The sequence below is a fragment of the Agelaius tricolor genome, unplaced genomic scaffold (assembly GCF_023055355.1).
Source record: "Agelaius tricolor isolate 1412-34295 unplaced genomic scaffold, bAgeTri1.0.p SCAF_3, whole genome shotgun sequence".
NCBI lineage: Eukaryota > Metazoa > Chordata > Aves > Passeriformes > Icteridae > Agelaius > Agelaius tricolor.
This window is the reverse complement of record NW_027269263.1, coordinates 17549675-17562500: the sequence shown is the minus strand read 5'-3', so window position 1 is coordinate 17562500 and position 12826 is coordinate 17549675. Positions and strand designations below refer to the sequence as shown.

General features: G+C 43.4%; 1 protein-coding gene across 5 annotated transcripts in view; it reads left to right on the top strand.

Moving 5' to 3' along the window:
* SYN3 (synapsin III) overlaps nt 1-12826 on the top strand; it is a 193278-nt gene that overhangs the window by 50398 nt on the left and 130054 nt on the right. For all 5 annotated transcript variants that reach the window (XM_071422733.1, XM_071422734.1, XM_071422729.1 and 2 more), the window contains one exon: nt 7976-8132. In XM_071422733.1, the coding sequence (XP_071278834.1) occupies nt 7976-8132 (157 nt within the window). The remainder of the gene's footprint in view (nt 1-7975; nt 8133-12826) is intronic.

Here is a 12826-nt window from a genome sequence, read left to right as displayed (position 1 = left end):
TAAAGCCTTCCATTTACCACTTTTGACTCAGGATAATTTTAAAAAAAGAAAAAAATATGCTTTAGAAATATTATTGGCAATTACAGAAAGCAAAGACATGGACATATACATGACTTCTAGCCTGTGCATCTTGAAATAAGTAGCTACAAGTAAGTTAGCAAACAATCTAACTGAAGCCAGACATTACTTTGCTTGCCTGAGTTTTAAAACAAACGTGGCTCCAAGAATTTAAATTTACAGTAACAATGTTCTGGGTCTCCAACTTCTCTTTTTTAGCTACTACATTCTGCACATCTGTAGGAGGGGGTGGAGGATTTGAGATAGTGTCAGCAAAATGTGCTACTGGAGACAGAGGCTATGATCTAACAAATCTAAAAAACTGCATCTGTGTTTTCTGTGCCAGTTCCACCATGGTTTGTGAAGGCTCCATCAGCCTGTTCAGCACATTTCCTTCAGAGAGTTGGCCATGAAGTATCTTGTGCAGCCTCTAGCAAGCACTTTTCTATGTCAGTGCCTTGTAACCCTTGCCCTGACTGAGGACACTGGTGGGATGAGCTGGGCGCTGGGAGCAGCGTTGGGTTCAGCCTGGACTGGTGGGGTCGGGTCCTTGTTACCCCAGCACTTACTTGGAAAAAATTGGCAGCAGACCTTCCCTATTAAAAAGTTAAATATGGGAAGCAGGAGGTAGTATTTATTCGTCCCAAAGGATCCCTCTCCAACTTAGACATAGCAACTCTTACAACAGAGAAATAGAATAATTTCTGTGTGCAAAGTACTACTGGAGTACTAAAGAGTGTGTAAAAACAAGTGTGGGTTCATGCCTACTTTTAAAACACCTGGGTGGATTCTTCATCCTCCTCCCAGTGCATACACAACCTCCTTTTGGACAGGTCTACCCACACAAACAGAAAGAGACAGAGTGAACCATCTGGAATCTAATTTACTCTAGAAAGCTCTTGGACTGCGTCACTTTTACTGGGGTTAGATGGGAGGAAGGGGAATTTATTTTCACATTCCTCTGAAGGGCCCTTCATATCAATATTTTGGCAGTGTAAAGAGGCTGTTAGTGTTGGCACTGCACCCACTCTGAGATGCATTTATGCTTTCATGATATTATAAAAGTGTCTAAGTAGAAATGAAAATTTGGGTTGTGTCTGTTTCTGACAGCAACATTTAGACTCCCAAACTATGATCTCAGGTTCTGTATTCAATTAAATGCTTGACTGTTGGGCTTCAACAGACTTCAGCTATTAATTCCACTAGATATAAGGCAGGGATATGTTGAAAATCTGGACAGCTCTTTTACCTGGGGAATACTAATGTCTTTGGGAGCATTTCAGACCTTTAAGGATATAAATTAATCATGCACCAGACTGCTCTCATCTCCTGTCTCCCTGTAGAGCTTCCTCTTTTGCCATTGGGGCCAATCATCCAGGAGAGAAAGCACATTTTAATGTTTGCATGGGACCTATCAGAGTGGTGGCCATACCCCTTAGAGTGTGGTATGCAGGCTCCATGCAGCCCCACAGCACAGACAGCAGCTGGTGGACAGGAGATGCCCAGGGTCTGATGTGGGGAGGACCCTGAGAGGAGAAATGGCCCTGGTGAGTGTAGAGGGGTGTCCAAAATATCAGCAAAGGAAAGAGGAACAGCACCCAGGACAAAGCCTTGCTGTGGGGAAGATCTCTGCCATGGAATGATGTTTAGCCCTACAGGCCCTCCCTGAATGTGGCCTGTGTGTGTAAGGTGTGTGTCTCCCCTGCTCACCCTGGATGATGTGCCCTTGCTGCTCACAGCCGTGGTGGGGTCAGTGAATTCTGCACACAAGCCCATTCATTCCTGTAGTTAACACTGACATTCCTGTTGCTTCCAGCTGATTCAGTGCTTCTATGATTCCCTGTGCTGTGACAACAGGACAGCAGCCTGTTGAATCACCATTCCCAAAATCACTGAAAGTGCTTTTTTTCTTTAAGCATATTTTCACACTGCAAGCTACAGTACAGTCACAGCTTCAGGAGGCAAATCCTTTTACATGGGAGGGGTAGAGAAGAAACTGGCCAACTCACAGGTGTTTCCCTGCTATTCAGAGCTTGCAGGCTCCAGGAGATGCGTAGTCTGACTAAAAAAGATCTGTCTGCAGCAGGATGCCAGATCTTTAAAGCCCAGTGAGGACACTGTCCTCTGCCCACTGCATTTGTCCCATCCCAATAGGTTCACTCACCCCAAAGGTCCATTGAGAAGCAGCTGCCTGAAAGGGGCATGGAGGTTTTCTATCCCACAGAGGCCATGCTTGCTCACCACACAGTAGTTGCACGTTGCTAGAAGGATGTTTTCTTATCTCTCCAGGACAATTTGTTCACAAGAGTTGATGGTTTCTTGTAGTTCTTCTACAGGGACAATGCGCAGGAAGGTCATGGGAGTAGCTGCTGTTGGTGGACACTGATGTAACAAGTATTGGTAGGCAGTAGGTCATTGTCCAGCTTCTCATGTTCCAATAAGCTTGTGCCAAAGATGAACTCCAGCCATTGTCAAATTCCTGCCTTTTTTAATTTAACTCTTGACCCTAATTAGGGTCTTCTATAAAGTGTATTTTTCTAGTTGTTGTTGTTTTGGGGGTTGGGGGTGGGGTGTCATTGTGTTGGTTGGTTGGTTGGTTGGTTGGTTGGTTGGTTGGTTGGTTTGCTGCTTCCAAACCAAATTTCTGCAATTTTTTGTAAAGTTGCAAATAAGAGAAAAAAATGGCAGAAACTGATAGGGAAAGTTTAGGTTTCTAGCAGCCAGATGGAAAAATATGTTGAACGCCTGGCTCTCCCAAGTTCTGCAGAAAGTGCCACTCGGTGGAGTACAATATGTGCTATGTATTTAACACAGAAACATTTGGGCAATATTTTTTTTATCAATGGCATAGCAATCCATAAAGGTAATGGAGAAGTGTGTGTAACAGCCTGTAAGATTTTGAAAATTCAGTTTAGGCAAGGGACCACTGTGGCAAATGACCACTTTCCTCACTGAAATACCCTGCAGAGACAATGAGCTGGGGCGAAGTGTCTAACAGAGTATGCACCCTGGCAAGCTGCAGTTACATATGAAGGAATTTAACACCTCTAGTAAACATTTATAAACTGAGAATTATTCCCATATGGGGGATGATCTAGCATTGTTTTTTTCACTAGTATCTCCCCTCTCTTCACCTGCCTCTTCCTGTCCTCAATTTTTAATTTTTTTTTTTTAATTTTTCTTTTAGCAGGAAGTACAAAATAGAAGAGACAGCGGAGTGTGATGATTTATGCATTTATTCTCAGTTACTTCCACCTCAGCTCCTGCTGCTAAACAGCTGCTTGGAGGCCTGCTTCTCCCCTTGGGGTTTGCTGATGTCCCAGATGAATAATGTCCCCCTTCACCTCCCTGGCAGCTGGCGCCCAGCCGACTTGCAGGCAGGATGCTGACAGTTATCAGGAAAACATTTGGTGTGCAGGCAGCTGCCAGAAAGAAAAAGTCACTCTGAGCAGACCAGGGTGGGGAACATTTCAGATATTAAACTACTCCCTGACCCTTTTTGCACTTACAGTAATTCTTTCCAATAAGGAATAAGCCTCCAGGGTCTAGAGCACTCAATAATTAGTTAATCCAGGACTAAATACAAGGATTATTCAAAACTTTAGTACATTGTTTCAGTCTTGATCAGCTTTTTTTTTATCAATCCTGCCATAATTTGTCTCCTTTCCACATGGGTTTTTACTAAGGCTTCTTCCAGAAAATGGCAATCATCCTAATGTCACCTCAGAGTTAGCCCTGCAATGAGCATGGTGTTGGGACAGATGGTTTCCAAAGATCCTCTCCAAACTAAATTACTCTGTGACCTTATTCTGTGATGTTGGAAAGTATTTGGATTCTGTAAAAGCTTAGGATCACAAGCATTTTGAAGGCAAGTTGGTGTTGGCAGGTGTGGTTGTTACTACTTTCAGGCTTTGTCTGAGTCCACATGATTTTCCTTGTCAATGTCAATCAGTTTAGAAGTAAAATATATGGCAGACTATTGAGACTGCCAGACTCCAGTTCAGAGAGTGTGTGACATGATTTAATGGTTAGCTGAGCATTGACCTGTGGTTGAGAAGCAAATCAGAGTATCTTCCAGGCTGTACTCATCTGCTTACAGTGGTATTGGTCCTACTGCAACTGTGATTCCTGGCTCCTGCTGCTTTTGCTGCACTAATCTGACACACCTCTCATGTTTTTTACTCAGCCATTTTCTATTATAATGTTTAAAAAAAACCCTGCTTCTCTCTTCCAGCCGAGTAAGGAGAGATTATTCTTTATTCTATGTTGCTTTCTTTTTTTTCTCAAATCAGCTCTGTGTTATCTTATTTATAGATATGTTTTTTCTTTCTTTGAATAACTTCAACAAGGTTTATTTCTTTCTGTAGAAAATATGACATGAGGTTTTGACTGAAATGACTTTTTTTTCTTAGCATATTTTCCACTTTAATAAAGCATCAAACAGAATGCTAAATCTAACATTGAGATAAGGCAAAATGTCATTGATTTCATATTAATTTTCAGTAATTTAATAACAATGCTATTAACACTGAAGCAACGCACAAAAAGAACTTGTTCCTATTTGTAAATGCCATTTTCTATTAGGTGTCAGACACCTGAGGCACTGCATATTTGGAGGGACTTTTTGCACTTCTTGGGCAAAAGTTGCAGCCTCTAATGGCTTGGACTTGTGCCTCAGACGCTTCCCTGAAGGCTTCATTAACTGCCAGTAATGCAAAACTTGTTGTATCATTTTGCTAAATTATGCAGTTCTCTTATTTTCTTTGTCATGCCAGATAGGAAAGGCTTTGGAAGGGAATTTAGTCAGAGTGTCTTGATCCCTGGGAAGTATCTGAAAGCTGAATGAAGTCTCCTAGAATAATGGAGGGTAGCCAGAACCCGAAGTGAGGATGTCATCTTCAGTGTCCTGGGAAGATCTTTTTCTACTGACACAAAGGGCAAAGTGTCTAGTAAGACTGTCAGTCTTCTAAAAAGAGAGCAGGAGAGCCCATCCTTCTCCAACAACACCAGATAAAAGCTCTCTCACCCATCATGGTGCTGAAATATAAAGCACCCTTTGGCTGCAAATGATTATGCACTGCGGAAGGGGTCATACAGAAGTATTTTGACAATCACAGAATTGGTTGGGAAAGAACTCTAAGAGCATTGATCCCCCATTAATGAGCACCGCCATTTTCACCACTAAATCACACCCCTAAGTGCCATATCCACACACCCTTTGAACAGTTCAAGGGGTGGTGACTCAACTACTTCCCTGGGCAGACTGTCTCAATGTTTGATAACCCTTTCCATGAAGAAATTTTTCCTGATATCCACTAAAGCTCTCCTGGCACAACCTGAGGCCATTGTTCTTCCTCTCCCTGAGGCCCTCTTGTCCTATACCTTGTTACCTGGGCGAGGAGGCCAATCCCCACCTCACTACAACATGTTCCAGCACCTCATGTCTTTCTTTCAGTGAGGGATCCAGCACTGAACACAGGATTCAAGGTGTGGCCTCACCAGTGCTCAGCACAGGGAGACGATCTAATGCGTTAATCACGCTATTTCTGATGCAAATAGTGCATTCTTCTGTGTTCTTTCTTCATGCCCTCGAATCTCTTTGTGCTTCAGTGAGAAAAGCTGAAGGACCAGGAAGCAAGCCAGAGTTATGGCTCTATGCAGAAATAAGAAATAGGAGATCTCTTTAAGGCATGAAACCTCCCAGCAGGAATTGTTGTCATTATCTTCTCTACCCCAAAGCAGGCTGGGGAGCTGCTTTCTGCACAGAGATGTTATTGATTGTTATTCATTTTGCCGCTGGTCTCCGTTTCTCTGTACAGGCTCTGCTGCTCTTCAGCTGATGTTTATTCTCAGCTAGTCCCAGGCCTGGCACTCCACTGCCTTGTTCTCAGTATCCATGGGAACATTCACATTGTTCCACAGCTCAAAACAGGGATTCAGTGTCCACCTTCGCTTTAGAGATTCACTCCTCATCTGCTGCATGAGAAAGTGTGCTGCCTTCCTACAGGACACAGAGTTTGAGAATAGGCTTTTCTACATTAATTCTGTATTCTTGTGTCCATCCTTGAAGTGGAGAAACTCTTTCTTTGCCAGGATCTGAAAAGACAAGAGCTTTTTTCCTGAGATTTTGGCTGGCAAAAGTAAAGCCAATGAAGGCAGTTTCCCAGCCACTCTGTGTCCTCCCCCTCTCAGAAAGCTGCATGAAGAGAGACATGCCCAGAGCTCCTGCCTCTTCAGGCACCACAGCTGTTCAGTAACTCAGCACAGATACTGAGTCCTGGTCCTAAGTAGCTGGTTAATCCTTCTTGGGGACCTGTGCCTGCCTCCAGGGTGCTTTCTACACAGCAAGTCCAGCAGAATGGAGCAGCTCAGACTTTCCAAGATTTGTATTCACTTGCTGTTTCTCAGCGGGGGTCACCGCTTGCCTCATCCCCATTGATACCAGGGAGGTCCATAAATCAGCTGCACAGCGATAGCACAGCCCTCACGGTGCTCATTATGCATCCTGCTGCTGGAGGAAAGCACCACCTTTGGTGCCAAGTACATTAGGGAACATGCCTGGGTTTAAAAAACCTCCATGGGAGGGAATCACAACATTTCTACAGCTTGGCCTCTTGCATCACAAAAGCTGAGCATGCTCCTCACCGTGTGTCAGGCGGGTGATAACAAAAGTCCAAGGTCAACAAACAAAATGAACAGCTTTAAAACAACAAAGCTGTGCTGGGGTTTGTGTACAGTGTTTGTTGCCACAATCTGGCCCAGAATCACCATTTCCCTGCCAGAATGATGGAAATATAAATAGGGGCTATAAACCCAAAGTATTTCCAGCTCATACATCCAAAGGATAGAAATTATAGTCTCTTAGCAAGGAAAATGTTCGAGGGTAGTGAGGTAATGGGACCTGGTTACAGAGCTCATTTCTCTGAAAATCTTTAATACAGCATGGAAATTTTTCAATGTCCTTGATGCAACCTCTGTTAACTTGTAAAATAATCCCTTCTTTCCGTGGAAAAGCCCCCTCCTTCGAGAATGAACTGCTGGGCTCCATTTTGGGAACCATTTATTTCCAGCTGCTGTTTCCAGATATTTTTGAATGGCTTTGAAGACATAGTGTCAGCAAGGAATAAAATCTGGCTGCTTGAAAGATAATCCATTGCCTGTTGGCTTACCTAGAAAGGGCCTCACTTTCCTGTGCATTAGCTGAGGGCTGCTGCTGTTGAACCATAGGAGTCCAAGCTCCAGTCTTGCTAAATAATATTCTGGAAGTCCATGCCACAAGTCACAGCAGAATATGAGGGGCTCTACTCATTTGATTAATTTCATTGCTATGCCTGCCCTTCACTTGTTGACTCATAGCCATAAGAGCCTGGGATGTGCTGCGTATGTAGTAAACTCATTAAAGGGGGAATGTGTGTCAATGTATGGATGTGTATGAGAGCTTTTTGAAATCCCTTATGATCTTCCCACCCACTGGGCATTGCTTCAATACAGAGCTCAATCGTCAGGAAACAAACTTGCTCCCTCATCTGCGTTGCACATTGCAAAGAGCTTGCCAAGTACGGCCAAGCTTTTAGAAAGAAAAGAGAATCCCCCCACCAGTGAATTTATGACCCTTGGCTCTGCTTGTGGCTTGTTCCTGTGCATGCCTGAGTGACATGGAAACTGCAGAAAATCTGTTTGGCCTGTTTCTATGCTCTCACACTTGCAGCTACGTTGGATTTTTCCTTTTTTTCAAACGACTAGGGGGTTTTGTTGGGTTTGTTACATTATAACACAAGCAATACACCCTGAGAGGCCCTAGAGAAGAGCAACACGGTGTTAGTGAAAAGAAAAGGGAAGATGGTAAAGAAACAAGGAGTGGTTAGAAGTGCTTCTGGAGCATTTGAAAGTAAAACACCATTCTCCTCACCTCTTCCAGGTCTTTCAAGCCGGATTTTGTCCTGATCCGCCAGCACGCCTACAGCATGGCTCTGGGGGAAGACTTCCGCAGCCTCATCATCGGCCTCCAGTACGGCGGCGTCCACACGGTCAACTCCCTCTACTCCATCTACAACTTCTGCAGCAAGCCCTGGGTGGTAAGTGATGATCCAGCTCTGCTGCATGTCAGCACTGCACAGGAGATCTCTGGCACCAATAGAAAGCCCAGCTCACCTTCCAGGAGTTTCAAAGGAGTTGGTCTATTTAGGTTAAAATCTAAACAACCTTAGGAATCCAGGTGGGAGTCGTTGGAGGAAAAAACCTACCAGCACTACTTCTTTATCAGCCTCTAGTTGTATCAAGATGCCATTTCTTCACCCTGAGCAGGATGTTTCCCTTGTCCCAGACTCAAAAGGATCACCTTTTGAGGATCACCAAGAGCTGATAGTGCAGCAGCACCTAGATTTCTTGTAAGGCGTGGGAAGGACCCACATGGGAAGAAGTAGAGAAAATCAGTCCAGTCAGGGTCAAATCACCACACATGTAGTTCTGCAACAGTCTCAGAACAAAATTCAGTATTATCGTAAAGTGTTGGTTCATTGAACCTGAAATACTGCACCTTGCAAAGACTTAGGCTGGGTCAGCTCCTGATGAGGGCAGGGCAATATTTTGATATTTTGCACTGGAAGCTCCCTTCACCCATTCTTTAAATTTTGTCAAGTTCACATGAGAATCTCAGAAAACCTTGAAAAATATTATCATTGTATTTTCTCAGCCCCAAATCCCCAGTCGATTTCTATGACCAGCTCCAAGGCAGCTGTAGCTGCAGAAGCAGGAGAGTTGGAGAGATAATTTGGCCATGAGCCACAAAAGTAAGGCTGTCCATGGCAGCACCTGCAGGAGGAAGTCAGATCCTGATACTATTTTGGAATTGTTGTATGTGTTTTCTGAGCAGTTTTGTCCCAAAATATGTTCTCTGATCACTGATGCTTCCAGAATGAAAATTTCCCTGCATTCTTCAAAGGAGCAAACTACAGCTATATGGATGTGAGAAGGAGATAGGGCTTTCCAATATGAAAGTTTTCCATGGAAAACTTTTAGATGCATTTTCAGGAATTCCCTTACTCATTGAACAAATTGAGCTTGGGGTGAGATGGAATTTTTATAGCAAATGATAGCTGTCTTCCTCATCGCCTAATTAAGTGGGGTTTTGTTGTTGTTTTTCTCCTTGGAATAAATATCCTAGTGGTCCTCAGTGTGTTGGTTGGTAGCTCAAGTCCAGATGAGGTCTCAGACTTTTATTTGCATGACTGGGCAGTGTTGGATTTAAGTAATTTCTTAATAAAATGGTACCGGTGTAATAAACAGAGTCTTTTCAGTTTTCACCCCTTTTACAACATTTGTGGGGTTTGTTGAGACCAAAAGAAAGATCTTGTCTTTTCCAACAATGCTGTCGTGCAATAATCAGGGTAGTGAGAACAATCTCACTTTGCCATCACTGTATAGGTGGGCAATGCACATTTGACCTCAGTTTCCATTTGATTTTTCAGTTCCAGGCTCAGTACCTCCTCACTGTTTCTGACAGCTGGTCCTACACACAAGTGCATTGGCCCTGATGACCAGACAAAAAGCCTCCACATTTACACTGCCATGTGGTCCATTCCATCTGATTTTGGGGTGAAGTCAGTCAGGGCTTAGTTGACACTTTACAACTCATGCCTTGTAATTATGTTTCTGATGGTGTGAAGGGGCCTCAAGATGCGAAAGGCCTATATTTAGGCATCTAAAATAAAAGGAAGCAAACAAACTTAGCACATTAAAAAAAGGAAGAAAAAAAAAAAAAGCACTGCTGGAAAGGCAGTGTGGGAGAACTTGGCTCTGCCAGCAGCTTGGCTCTAGCTACTCTGGGTCTGGTTGTGCCATGCTTTCCTCACAGGGAATACAGCTGGCACAGACAGCCTTCCCAGAGGAGTCAAGGAAACCACTTGCAAACAATTTAAACAGGTTTTCAGAGTGCCTCCTTTCCTTGCTGCCCCTGCACACCCATCACCCCCAAACCAGTGATTGCAACATGCACAGCAATCTAAGATTGCATTGAATGAGAAACGTTCAGATGGTATTTAAGATCATGGAGAGATTGCAGGGGGGTATTTGAGGGCAAAAAGCTTCACTGGCAGCAGAATCAGAAAATTTTGGTTTTGTGATAGCTGGGAAGTGAGAGATAGGGACACTTTGGTGCACGTTCCACTTTGATTGCGAAACAAGCATCTTGAAATAAGGGATCTGCATAACAAAGATTACTGGAAACTTTTTGGATCTAGAAAACAGTTGAGATGCATGAAGAAATGAAATTGAATACCCCTGGGAAATGTGCTTTTCACTCTCATTTTTTATTTTCTCCAAAAACAGTTCCATTTCATAGAAATGTTTATGATTTTGTGGAAGGGGACGAAATTGAGACTGCTTTTCCTTGGCAGTTTGCAACCACATTTTATTCTCAGCAACTCTAATTACAATCAGCTGAGTTTGGTTTTGAGTTTACTCAAACATGCAGCCCCATTTTTAATGACGTTTTCCAGGTTTCCAGTTCTGCAATACAAAAATTTCTTTTAAGATTAAAACAGGCACAGTTTGAATTAGATGTTTATGAGAGAAAAGAAAAAAGTATTCAGGGAGTCTCACACTCTGAGAGAAACATCTAAGAAATCTAAGATGATCCCAGAACTATTGAGAAATAATACTACAAGCACACTAAGCACATTGCTTCAAGGACCAATAGTAATTTCTGTGTTAGAATTCTAAGTTGCAGTCCAAAATACAGTGGGAAGAATGCTCAGAGTAGTACTCACACTGCATGCAGGTAACGTCTGTAATTGCGAAGCAACTTCTGCATCTTTAAGGCAGCAGAAAACATGAAGTTTTTCTGACAGTCCCCTCTGAGTCCAGGGACTCCTAGCCAAACTGTTATTGACTGTCAAGGGATATAGGCTCCCTGATGACCTAGGCACTTTCAAAATGTGTGAAAGGCCTTAAGATGCTCTGAATGGATCTTTTAATTTCTCTGTAAAGACTCCCTGCATGTAACTGTTCTCCAAACAGTCAGGCCAAGGCATTTCCCTTGCCTGCGTGTTCCAGGTACCTTAAACCAGGCTCTGCCTTCCCCCATGTGTTATCTGTGGTCTGGATGCAATCTCACTAAAACCAGTGGAAAGACAGAAAGCCAGAACTGCTGCCAGCATGTGGAAGGTGTGGTTATATCTAGCAGAGCTGCTGACAACAACATTCCTACCCATCTGCATGGGGAAATGTTACTTGAGCTCTGTTATCAGGTATCTCAGAGGCTGCTGCACCACTTAACATGGGAGTCTCTTTGTCAACATCCTGTCCCTGAGAACTGGTAAAAAAAGAGAAAATGGGAGGGAACTGTCCCATGAGGGGCAATACCAAAGTCAGATCTTTTTGCAGGCTTGGCCCAGTGACGAGGCTCCCAGATGTCTGAATCTCTCATCTGAAACACTCACTATTTCAGCAACAGCCAAGAGCTGTATGCTTCAAAAGGAGCAAGTCAGAACATTGTCTATCAGCTGCACAATTGTTCCAGTTATTTTGTTTGAGCTGTTTTCCCAGGATAACTGTACATTGCCTCAACATCACAATGTCCATGGTTCACCAGGGCTGCATGCACACACAGCAAGGGGCATGGGCTGTTCTCAGCCAGAGTGTTTTTCCTTCTCTCTCTGTCTCTGGCTCATTGTGTTTAACTTTTAAGCCCTGTTTGCTCACCTTGCTAGTCAAAACAGGGCTTTATTTTTCTTTTCTAGAATGTGCAGGGCTAGTGCAAGTAGTTAAGAGAAGCAAGCTCTCCTCCTTTCACAACATCAATACCCTCCTTGCCAACAATAATTATTCTACATTGGGAGTTTTTCCTCTTATCTGCTGATGCATGTGAGGGTGGTGGTGGTGTTAGTGATGGGATATGCTGCGTCTTGATGTTTCCTAGATTTTCTTTAAATGCTGTGTTTTCAACTACGAGATTAGGGAAAGGATTCTTTGCATTTGTCTGCAAATCTGCTGGCAGCTGCCTCTTCAGCATTTGGCCTGGGTCTGGCACACACCTTGCAGCCTAATTTTTTTTCACAGTGACTGCATGCCAAGATTTAACTCTCAAAGGGGTTGTTCTTCTCCACCAGCAAATTAAGTTTCAACTTCTTATGTAGCAATTCTTTTGGAGTCCTTAGACGAGCCCAGTAACCAGGAGAGAAGCCTTAACAGGGCTACTCAGCAGAAAACATCCTCAGTACCTTTCTCTATCTGCAATGTAACCTTGGTGTTGTGATTTAGTGCATTTACTGGCTCCAGCTGTTGCCCAGAAGTGCTCAGAACATGCAAGACTAAGCTGCTAGTGCATTTGTGAAGAAAGGGAGCTTTCTTTTCTTTCCCTTCTTCCCTAGATGTCTGTTTTCTTCCCTTAGGTGACACAGAGATCTCCTTCAAGATTAATACATCCCTACCTTTGATGGGCAACTTGAGAAACTCATGCAAAGACTTAAAATCTGTCCTTACTTGGCCCAGGGTGGAGACCTTTATTAATTAACTTGATTTTGCCTGATTCTGAGGGGCTTGGAAACTGAATTCAATTTATAAACTACGCTATGAATAGGACTCAATGGAGAACTCAGATCTATCTACCAGCTCAGCAGGAACCAATTCCCAAACACTTTATTCTCTTATGTGGCTGCCAGTCCAACCACTTCAAGTCATGCCAGTTCAGCACTGTGGTAGCAGGGCTGTGTCTAAGATCCTCCTGAGATTCTGGGATATGCATCACTCTTACTCTCTTTGGTATATGAAC